This window comes from Syzygium oleosum, unplaced genomic scaffold, assembly GCF_021117445.2.
Source record: "Syzygium oleosum isolate NSW1041296 unplaced genomic scaffold, Sole_v2.1 Sole_v2.09, whole genome shotgun sequence".
NCBI classification, from domain to species: domain Eukaryota; kingdom Viridiplantae; phylum Streptophyta; class Magnoliopsida; order Myrtales; family Myrtaceae; genus Syzygium; species Syzygium oleosum.
Genome location: NW_026607493.1, coordinates 1,665,615 through 1,677,415, shown reverse-complemented (window position 1 = coordinate 1,677,415; position 11,801 = coordinate 1,665,615). Strand labels below are relative to the sequence as shown.

The following is an 11,801-nucleotide window of genomic DNA, read 5'->3' as shown; positions in this document are numbered from 1 at the left end:
CTCACGTGATTTTGTAATGCCAACGATTGGGTTTTGAATCGCTTGATCATATAACAAGTCAACTCATCCGTCGAGTTTAATTTTATTTCCATAGCCGGCTCCTGAGAAACGCTCATCGCTCAATTTCAGGCTATATATGACTATAGTAGGACACGTTTTTGACATGGAAAAATAAAAATATTCAGGAAACCTCTCATCAACATGTGATGCCGATGAGACATACGATCTCGATTTTAAGGAAGCCTGTGCTCACTATCACGCCTATCGCATAGTTGGGTTTTCCACAAAGAAATGTATCAACTTTCACCCACGGTTTGACCCTAACTTTCAAATGTTGTGTCGAAAGGCATTAACAATAGGGTCACCGTTGAAACATGTGCACCTAGAGTCTAACGTGGAAACGGCTGACATGACCCATATGAGTAGAATTACATATAACGAAAACAACGTCTTTTTCGACCGAACCAATGATAACTTGGAGTTGCTTTAAACGACATTAGTCCCACTCCCGCTAAACAAGCAGAACGACGTCGTTTTTCAGCTAACCATCAAGGTTTCCAGCGAGCGAGATAGTTATATATACCCGAACCGGGATGAAATCATTCAGTGAATGTGCTTCGATCCTGTGCACTGTGCAGAACCTTAATCCTCGATTCACTCACTCCTTTACCCCTATTGCTATGTCGGCATTCTTCTGTCACCTCTCAATAGATGTTCTAATCGCGATCAAAATCGTCTTGCGGATGCAAAATTGGTGTCTTTTCAAGCGATACCTCGAAATTATGTTTTTTTTATCGACCCAAAATTGTCCATATATGTTTTTGTGGTCAAGGGCCTAGTATATAAGTTACAGTGCTCTGGTTTTTGTTGAAAAACCCCTTCATTATTCATAGTACTACGAAATATCCTCTTAAGTAAGAAGTCAAATTGCTTCGTCTTAGGACTCTCATGCGTCGAACAAAATCACGACGCCAGAAAGGGAAAAAGACAGAGACCAGATAACGACGAAAGAAAGAAAGGCTCTCTCCTCCCCTGGCTCGCTCTGCCTCCCTCAACACGCGGCGAGGCGAACCCTCACCGCCCCGACACCATTTCCCACCTCCCTCCTTCTCTCTCTCTCTCTCTTATCTCCCTCAATTCGCTGCATAAATATGCAGAGAGCAGCACGCACAACGTAAACCAAAAGATCTGATTTTTAAGGAGGAAGAAAATCCAAAGCCTCGGAAAGTCCCCACCCTTTTTCACCCTTATCCGTTTCCCACAGATTCCCCTCTTCTTCATTCATCCCTGTCTCTCTCCCTGTCTCTGTCTCTCTCTCTGCGTATGCTTAGTCAGCATCGAGCGTTTCACTTCACACGCCCTCTTCTGCTTCCATTAACTGATCCCGGGGCGATTAATGAAGTGAAGCATATCTGTTCTTTAACTCACCGCCCTTTTCCACCCCTCGCCCGACCCGACAAGGGCTGCCCTCGCCCAGGCCACAACCCTCGACGGCAGCCCTCGCCGGCTCGGGTGAGGGCTGGAAAAGGCCAGCGAGGGCAGCCCTCGCCGCTCGCCTAGATCGCGAGGGTGCAGCCCTCGCTAGATCCGGTGAGGGTGGCCCTCGCCCAGGCTGCGAGGGTCCAGCCCTCGCCGGCCTTAGCTTGTGGCCAGTCACCTGCCATGGCCAAGAAGGAAGAAGAAAAAAGAAAAGAAAAAAAGAATAAAAAGAAAGAAATATTATAAAATTTGTGCCGTTATCAAACGCATTTTTGTTCTTTTTCTATTCCAGAAATGGAAATTTTGAGCCGTTATCAAACGCCTTCAAATGCTTAGAAATTATTTTCGGGAATGGAATAAAAAAAATCATTTCTAAGCAGAAATTGTTTCCATGAACAGAATAGTTACCAAACGCACTCTTAGTTTACAAAAATTCCGACGTGATGAATTTTCCCCAAATATTCAAATGCGATTTGTTTATCGAGATCGAATTTTTACAAAGCACACGTGCGATCTTGATTCATTGGGATCATCCCTCATGTGATTTCGTAATGTTAGCGATTGGGTCTTGAATCGCTTGATTATAAAACAAGTTGACTCATCCGTCGAGTTTAATTTTTTTGCTATAGCCGGCTCCCGAAAAAAACTGATTGCTCAATTTTGAGCTATACACAACTTTAGTCGGAACACGTCTTTGACATAGAAAAATAAAAATATTTAAGAAACCTCTCATCAACAACATCTGACGACAATGAGATAATTTTGCATTAAATAAGCTATACGATCTCAATTTTAAGGAAGCCCGTTCTCACCATTACGTCTATCGCATAGTAGGGTTTTCCATAAAGAAATGTATCAACTTTTACCCATAGTTTGACCCTAACTTTCAAATGTTGTATCGAAAGGCATTAACGATAGAATCACCATTCAAACATGCATATCGAGAGTCTAATGTGGAAACGGATGCTGACATGGCCCATACGAGTAGAATTACATAGAACAAAAATAGTGTCTTTTTTTGACCGAACTAATGATAACCTAGAGTCGCTTTAAACGACATTAGTCCCACTCCCGCTAAACAAGCAGAACGACGTCGTTTTTCAGTTAACCATCAAGGTTTCCAGCGAGCAAAAGAGTTAAATATACTCGAATCGAGGCGAAATTATTTAGTGAATGTGCTTCGATCATATGCAGTGTGCAGAACGCTAGTCCCTAATTCACTCTCTCCTTTACCCCAATTTCTATGTCGGCATCCTTCTGCCACCTCTCGATAGATGTTCTGATCGCCATCAAAATCGCCTTGCGGATGAACATTGGTGTCTTTTCAAGCAATACCCCAAAATCATGTTCTTTTGATGCGACCCAAAATTGTCCATATATATTTTTGTGACGTAGGCCCTAGTATATAAGTTACAGTGCTCTGATTTTTTTTGTTGAAAAACCCCTTCATTATTTATAGTACTACTAATAAATATCCTCTTTAAGTAAGAAGTCAAATTGCTTCGTCTTAGGACTCTCATGCGTCGAGCAAAATCACGATGTCAGAAAATGAAAAAGACAGAGACCAGATAACGACGAAAGAAAGAAAGAAAGAAAGGCTCTCTCCTCTCCCCTGGCTCGCTCTGCCTCCCTCAACACGCGGCGAGGCGAACTCTCACCGCCCCGACACCATTTCCCACCTCCCTCCTTCTCTCTCTCTCTCTCTTATCGCCCTCAATTCGCTGCATAAATATGCAGAGAGCAGCACGCAGAACGTAAACCCAAAAGTTCTGATTTTTAAGGAGGAAGAAAATCCAAAGCCTCGGAAAGTCCCCACCCTTTTTCACCCTTATCCGTTTCCCACAGATTCCCCTCTTCTTCATTCATCCCTGTCTCTCTCTCTCTCTCTGCGTGTGCTTAGTCAGCATCGAGCGTTTCACTTCACACACACCCTCTTCTGCTTCCATTAACTGATCCCGGGGCGATTAATGAAGTGAAGCATATCTGCTCCTTAACTCCCCCCCATTGCGCGACCACGTCGCTGACGCTTGCGGAGGCTCTGTTTTCATAAGACTCTACGTGGAGGAGGGGTTCGTGGGTTGCTCTCTTTTTTCCTGCCCCGACGTTCTGTAGATGGCGGTGGTGCGTGCCTTTCCGTGATCCTCCTGTCCCCTTGATTCCCCGATATCCCTCTTTAATTCCCCTCCTTTTTCGCTAGCGCCCCTTGTTTTGGGATTTTGCGTGAACTTTTCGTGCGTCTGCGAATATGGAAATTATCCTCTCGCTTTATTTTCTTGCTCCTTGAAGCTCCCCCTGCCCTTTTCGGAACAGAGCACGTTGGTGAAAAGTCAAGTGGGTGTGTGTCAAAGTCGTCGCTTGGGCTGATTTTCTAAAAGCGTTGGCCCCCTCTTAAATTCCGTCGGAGCGGCCGCCCTCGGTGCTGCGCTGGGAGCGTTCGAGATGGACTTTGATTTGGAAGCTTCAATGGCGTTTTCGAGAGGCTGTGACCCGCCTAATCTGCAATGCTTTCTCGACTCGATCACTCCAGTCGTTCCTTCAAGAACAGCTTCTCAGGTAAAATTTTTCCGTTTTTTTTCCCCACTTCGCCTGCATTTAATTATGATTCTGACGAGAAAAGTGTCTGTTTTTCCCCGTGTTGTTTCTGATTCTTTTGCTCGATTTTTCTTTTCTCAATGTTGGTTTCGCTCCGAAAGGAGCGTTCTTTTCTTTTTCCTTTTAACGTTCCTTCCTAATCCTCTGTCTGCCGATGTTTTGGATGAAATCAGATCTTCTTTTTTGCCTCTTCTCCAATTTTGTCTGCATCTTTGTTTGATGTTTTGGGTACAAGATGATGATGAACTCTTTTGGGTTTATTTGATTGCAGAAGGTTGTGTGGGGGGTTTTTAGCTGGTGAATCTTGTGGTGAATTCAGTTCATCCAGCAATTAGCACACGTTTGCTTAAATTAATGGGTGATTAGATAAAATTGACATGTCTGCAAATCTTGATCCAATCACCGAGGTCTCTTGAGATATAAAATTGGTTATTATGTGATCATAATGTGGACATCCAAAGTGTCAACCTCAGAAGGGATAGACACAGGATCTGCTCAAGAGTGGGCCATGCATTGTCACTAGCGTCGACCCTCGTGGGCCTTGAAAGCCCTTGAATTTCTTGGTACTTTTTCTTTTTCCGTGGAAAAATTTCTTGTACTTTTTTTTTTTTTGGCCTAAAAAATTTCTTGTACTTTAGTTGGTAATATTCCTTAGGATATTCCCTTTTCGGTACATTTTACCCTCTCTACGTTGCCTATGTGCTCTCCTGCATTTCGTAGTCATGCCAATGGATGCGGCCATAATTCCGTTGACTATTTAAAGTATGCCTGTGATGAGTGCAAATATTGTGGATAATTGGAGAAATCTATGCGGCAAAATGCCTAATATAGTTTGATCATTTTAGCACCTTGAATTGACCTTGACTAGTGTTAACACTGGTTTAACACTGACTATGTGCAATTAAACTACTGTTGTTTGATCTATGTCGGTTTCGGCATGTTATAATGCTTCGTTTGATTTAGGACTTTTATTAGATCCACTGCCGGTATAAATAATTTACACACCGACCATTAGATTATTGACACGTGGAAGAATTAGGTTATACAATTAAGTTGCGACACACATGTCACTCATCCATTGTGGATGTATAAGTTTTCTGTTACACTTGCGGTAAGCCTAATCTGCTGATTTAATACATGACCTTTCTCTCGGCTGAGGTGGAACATCCAAGATCAGCATATCCAACCCTCAGGAAGGCTACAATCTGTATGATTATCTCATACTTTTCGGTCAACCGATGAGTCGAGTCTTACATGAGTAACCGATTGATTTTCAATACCGTCGTGCAATAAAGTTGCGTGAGAATCAACTTCTTGGATGATGACAATGACATGGGTTCTACGCGCACGTGGAGCGGATATGTTGAATGCGCATTAGACACCCGTGGGACATAAACTCATGGCGCTGTCTTTTTCTCTGCTCCTTTATGTTCGAATTCTTTAGATTCTGAATTTACATTTAAGAAATTCAATCATTCCATATCTAGAAACAGAATATCTTAGTCGTTCTAATTAGGTGAGGATCCCTGCCTAGATGAAAAAGAATGCATTTCTTAGGTGCAAGGATACACTGTGAAAATCTTACGACTTCTCAGCATCTTTTAAAGTTTGAGGCTGATTTGCAGGCCATTGTCAGGCAGATGTAGGATCCATTATAACTGTTAAGTTGTGATCCAGTTGACTGCATGGGGAGATTACGATTTACCAGATCATTGTTTGCTTAGACCAATGTTATCATTACGGTAACCCTACTACCCGTGGAAAACGGAAAGATCTGCCTTTGCTTTTAACTAATCTGTTCCAGTGCGTTACTTTTCCATTTCGCCCTTCACTCTTTCAGAATTCTAGGACTTGAAATGAAACCTCAGTCCAACAGGCTTAGGGAATTGAAGCTGCCATTATTTTCTCAGAGTCACAATGTGGACTCAAAAAGTCATCTTGGTAACTCGTATTCGTTAACTTGGGATCCTGAAAATGTCTGGCCAATTGTCCATATTTATCTGAATGTTGTTATTTTGATAAACTAGAGAAATGCATTAATGACATCAACAATCGCCTTACCATAGTTAACATGAAATACCTGCAGAGCCACATTCATGATATCAACCATCTATGGCAACCTGCTGGTAAGGAAATGATCGAGTACTTTGAACTGAAAGACCTTTGGCATAGCTATGAAGAATGGAGCGCATTTGGTGCCAGAACTAAAGTCGCGTTAAGTACTGGACAGACGGTTAAGCAATATTATGTGCCCTATCTCTCAGCAATTCAGATTTACACTAACCTGTCCATTGTTTCCACCAGGTACTTCCGATTGCTTTTTTAGTCATTTCATTCATTTTTCCTTGCTTCTTTTCTCCTATTTTTGTCCTATTTCGTCCAGTTATATTGTTTCGTCCGAGGCACACTAACATGTCAGTTACATATAATACTTGATTTATTGGAATTTACTTTATTTGGTCGTAGGAACAAAGCGGAGGGAAATGTCGCGGTGGAATTCGAAAGTGACTCTTGGAGTGATGATAGTGGGAGTGATAAGCTATCAAGGTCGTTAAGCAACAATTCGAGCAAGGCTTGGGATAGCATCTCTGAAGATTCGAGCCCGGACCATCCAGTTTCATGGTCAATGAGGGATAAGCTTGGCTCCATCTACTTGGAGTACTTCGAGGCATGTTCTCCTAACTGGAGAATTCCTCTGTCGAATAAGGTGATCCTCTTTGACTGGTCACATCAATGAAGACACATTCTTATACGAGCTTCCTCCAATCCCTTGTCAATGAATAGAAGAGTTGTTAGTTATAATTTAGCAGTGCAAGATCTTGTTCATTGAATGAAACCGTGGTTCTGTCTGACTCAGATAACCGAATTAGCAAAAGATCATCAGGCACTGACAACTCTTAGAAGCATGGATATATCTCCAGCGAGCTGGATGGCTGTAGCTTGGTAAGTTTTGTGGCATTTCTTTTCATATTCTTGGCCAATTTTCGTCATGCTACATTAACCAAGGAATGTTCGACATCATGAATGTTCTCTTCATACTAATATTTAGTCGTTCAAGCCTTTTCTGTTATTTCGAAACGGAAATGAAGTGAATGCTTTTTCTCGACAGGTACCCAATTTACCATATTCCAAACAGCAGCAACAATAAGGACTTGCAGACTTGCTTCCTGACTTATCACACATTGTCCTCATCGTTCCTAGGTACACGACTCACCACGGCTTTGCCTGAAGGACAAATTTATAACGTTAGTCATTGGCTGAAAAGTGTGCGTAATATGTAATGGGCTATTTCAGTCGATCTCCATCGTCATTTATTGTATCAAGAAAACAATAGCAGGTTTCCTCCAAGACTCATGCACTGGCCACTAAACTAGCAGCGTCCTTACAAAATTCTGATTGAGGCCTGTATCAATGTGTTGCTTTAGTAAACATTTCGAATCAAAATGGGAGTTTTTGTTTGCTTGCATTTCTAGTGACAAAGATGGTTCTCTTTTCTTTCTGAATCATAGTGGTAGAAACTCTTGTCAATTCAGTAAACGTGCGACGTCCACCACTGATGTCATGCTGTTTCTTCTGCGATTTCACAGATAGTACTGATGATTTTTATGAGGACGACCAATGCCATCCTCTTCACATGGACACTAAACTGAAGGGGGTCGGTTCTGACAAGATTCCGCTTAGTCCGTTTGGGTTGGCTACGTACAAGATGCGAGGCGACCTCTGGGTGAAACCGGACACGTTCGAGCATCTCAAGTTCACCCACCTCCACAACGCAGCTCATTCCTGGGTGAAGCAGCTCAACGTTTACCATCACGACTTGAACTTCTTCAGCCGCGACTCTATTGAATAAACTTGTTCTGTAAAGTAGCTCTTTTTCAACCGGCTTTTTTTCCTTTTTGTCAAATAGAGCGCTCCAGCACCACCCCCACCTAATTCCGCAACTTAGAGGATGCAGCAGAGGGCCCCAATTCTGGTTGCAGCATGAAATGGAGGAAACGGTTTCATGCTCTCTTGCTATGGCTTTGGTTTAGGAAGTTTTGTTGGAGAGGAGCTAGCTGTGGACACAGTTTGTCTAATGTTCATGTACCAGGGAATCTAGGTGAGCGTACTTATGGTGGTGATCTCATTGCAGGACTTTTTTAGATCTCATGCGTTTTTTCGCTTTCTTTTTCTTTTTCTGCTTCATGTCGATGCGAAGCGCTGGCATGTACATTCGAACTTGAGGATCAGTTGCAGATGATGCTCTCTATGTACAAGGGTTTTTCTGTAATTGAAAAGGGTTACTCCGATGTCTTGAAAGGCTCTTAGATTGTTTGCACTTGAAAAGAATGGATGCATCGGAAACATAGCGTTCACTTGATTTCTACTGTTGCTGCGTTAGAGGACATTCTTGAAACGAAAATGGCAAATTGAAGAGGGCAGAGTAGATAGTTTGGCCATGAAGTTTCCTTTGAATTGTCCTCTCAATTATTATTACCCAGTTTTTACCCTTAAAATATTGATCTGTTCATGTTCCCCGATTCTTCAAAAGGAGATAAATGCTAATTAGTGCGCATGACAACGATTGTCCTGGAACATATTCCTGCTCGAAATGATTCTTTTTATTCTAGCCATTGATTCTCGAGCATTTTAAGGCGTTTGTTAATGGCCCAAAATTCCATCCCGGAATAGAAAAAACAGTAAATGCGTTTGAGAACGCCACAAAATTTCTTTTTATTAATAATATTTTTAAATATTTTAATATTTCTTTCTTTTTTCTTTTCTTTTTTTCTTTTCCTCCTTCTTGGCCATAGCCTGTCCCATGACCGGTAAAATATTTTTTTATTAATAATATTTTTATTAAAAGTATTTTTTCTTTTTTTTGCCATGGCCTGGTCGCCGGCCATGACCAATAAAATTTTTTTTTTTATTAATAATATTTTTTTATTAAAATATTTTTATTAAAAATATATATTTTTATTTTTTTTGGCCATGGCCGGTAAAATTTTTTTTTATTAAAATATTTTTATTAAAAATATATATTTTTATTTTTTTTTGGCCATGGCCTGGTCGCCGGCCATGGCCGGTAAAATATTTTTTTTATTAATAATATTTTTTATTAAAAATATATATTTTTTTTGGCCATGGTCTGATCGCCGGTCATGGCCTGTAAAATATTTTTTTTATTAATAATTTTTTTTATTAAAATATTTTTATTAAAAATATACATTTTTTTTTTGCCATGGCCTGGTCAGCGGCCATGGCCGTAAAATATTTTTTTATTAATAATATTTTTTATTAAAATATTTTTATTAAAAATATATATTTTTTTTTTTTGCCATGGCCTCGTCACCGGCCATGGCAGGTAAAATATTTTTTTTATTAAAATATTTTTATTAAAAATATATTTTTTTCTTTTTTATGGCCATGGCCTGGTCGCCGGCCATGGCCGGTAAAATATTTTTTATTAAAATATTTTATTCTCGTCAGATCCGGTGAGGCGGTCCTCGGGCCGGACATTAGAAGCTAAATTAAAAACTAAGAAAATGAAGAAGAAAAAAAAATTGATTCTCAAAATTGTTCCCAGAATCAAGAAGCTACTTTTTTTTTATTCTTGATTATGCTCCAAAACTGATTATGGGAACAATTTTTGATAAAATTGTGCCCAGAATCAAAAAATTAAACAAACGCATTTCTGTTCCCAAACTGATTCTGAGAACAAAAGAACAGAATCAAACACTGTTTGGCAAGTTGTCATGCGCAGCCTTAGCTTACCGAGTAACCAAAAGAATAAAAATTTTATGCAGTTACCGAACGCAATTTTCTTTTCAAGAAACTCGTTTATGAAATAAAAATAAAAAATTATTCTCGAAAATAGGAAAGGTTAGCAAACGCACTCTAAATAGTTGCTAATTGAATATTATGTTGGAAAATTTGATATTATGAGATGGAGAGAGTGGTATTGGTAAGTCCAATTTTAATTTCCTTTTTCACGTTCTAAACATTAATAAACAAAAGATTTCTTATAATAAGATCCAAAGCCGAGGAAATATGCGTGGAGATTTATAGCTACCGTCTAATGAAAAGCGTAATTCTACCAAAGTTCATGTTGTTCGGCTAAGTTCGTATATCAGAAATTAAAATCAAACGCTACGAAAACTAACCTGAAAGCAGTACAACCAAATAAGCAGAATGTTGATCCGAGCCCAACGAATTAACGTCGTGTCCTTAAGACAATTTGGCCCCTCAATCGCACCCGAGGATATTGGACAATCGTCTCCCATGATAGAACGGATCTCGTTTCTCCGAGCGGTACGTATTCGGAAGACTCCAACGAACGCAATTTTGCGTAACGATCGCACCAAATGACAATGATGAAGTGAATATGCGTAGAGTGCGTCGGGAAAAAATGAATGCCACGAAGTGATATTTTTTTTTCGAACTAAACTGCTCGGTCCTTATTCAAGTGGCGAAAAATGAAGAGTTGCGAGTTTTCGTGAACAGTAGCGAAGGTTCACTTGAACCGGTTTGATTCGTGAACAATCGCGAAGGGCTTCGGTTTTCCGTTCGGCGAACCGAACCTCACAAAGACATGTTTATTTGTCCAAAAAATAAATAAATAAATAAATTCTAAACAACGTGTCTGTTCGGAAAAATAAAAACCGATGGAGAGTGGACCGGAACGGAACCGAGCCGGCCGACGGACGGCGGCGGCGGCGCACGCGCGGGGGTGGACCGACCTAGCTTGACGTAGGTCCTCTCTCTTCCACAAAAGTGGGGTATCCCTTGGGCCCAAACCCATTTGTGAGGCTCAACTATTTGAACCCATCTCCCATCTCTCTCTACCCTATGTGGGACACTTTCACCCACACACTTCTCATTCAATTCTATGGGATTTTGGTGCCAAAATCCCAACAATCCCCCACATGAATGAGAAGTTCAGATATCACGACTCTTCGTGTATGCATGAGATGCAATGTGCGATTATTCCATGAGAAAACGTTGCATCGGGATAAGTAGTCGAGACCTTGAACTTTACTTAGTGAAACCTATCGGACTTACTCGGTCAATCGATAGACTTGATGTCTTTGAACTGTCGACCTTTGGTGTAAGCCTAGACAATAGAAATCACACAATTGTTTCTCGAACAAAATTGGTTCTCACCGTTGTGTTCGTTTTGGCCATGAACACGCCTTGGTCTCATGAGTGTTTTAGAGAATTCGGCCTTTTCAATTCTCACGAAGCGGCCCTCACTTCACACTCACATAGGTGATTTCGAACATATAGTATATCACATACTCAATTCGGAATCATTAAAAGCCTTTGCTTAACCTTCACATATTAGTACTTGTCTTCATCCAGGAATGAGTAAAAATTTGACAGACTCTACACTGTCTTCATAACTTAGTTGTCCCTTTGAACCTAGATCTTGGGATCTCCAGTCAACTAGGTAGGGTTTCCGCTATGATGACTTGTTTATAGGCCTTAAACCCATTCCCCTTGATGTTTTTGCAACCATCTCTTTAGTTAGGCCTTTTGTCAATGGATCCGCAATATTATCTTTTGACTTCACATAGTCAACGGTGATAATTCCACTAGAAAGAAGTTGTCTTATCGTGTCATGTCTTCGACGTATGTGTCGAGACTTACCGTTATACATGACATTCCTTGTCCTTCCTATTGCCGCTTGACTGTCACAATGTATACAAATAGCGGGCCTTGGTTTAGGCCAATTAGGAATATCTTCCAAG

General features: G+C 40.7%; 1 protein-coding gene across 2 annotated transcripts; it reads left to right on the top strand.

Annotated features, from left to right (window-relative positions):
- Positions 1 to 3,175: 3,175 nt before the first annotated feature.
- LOC115690262 (uncharacterized) lies at positions 3,176 to 8,360 on the top strand. 2 transcript variants are annotated; one of them, XM_056314935.1, is made up of 6 exons: positions 3,176 to 4,032; positions 6,138 to 6,375; positions 6,538 to 6,778; positions 6,929 to 7,014; positions 7,181 to 7,272; positions 7,659 to 8,360. In XM_056314935.1, exons 1-6 carry the CDS (start codon positions 3,981 to 3,983, stop codon positions 7,919 to 7,921), a joined length of 972 nt encoding a protein of 323 aa, XP_056170910.1. In that variant the 5' UTR covers positions 3,176 to 3,980; the 3' UTR covers positions 7,922 to 8,360. The 2 variants fall into 2 exon arrangements, with proteins under 2 accessions (XP_056170910.1, XP_056170909.1); XM_056314934.1 differs by having other exon boundaries at positions 3,177 to 4,032; positions 6,158 to 6,375.
- Positions 8,361 to 11,801: the final 3,441 nt, after the last annotated feature.

Coding starts and splice junctions, on each gene's coding strand:
- LOC115690262 (XM_056314934.1), top strand. CDS start 3,919: ATGGACTTTGATTTGGAAGCTTCAATGGCGTTTTCGAGAGGCTGTGAC. Junction 6,376..6,537: donor CTGTCCATTGTTTCCACCAG/GTACTTCCGATT, acceptor ATTTGGTCGTAG/GAACAAAGCGGAGGGAAATG. Junction 6,779..6,928: donor GAATTCCTCTGTCGAATAAG/GTGATCCTCTTT, acceptor TGTCTGACTCAG/ATAACCGAATTAGCAAAAGA.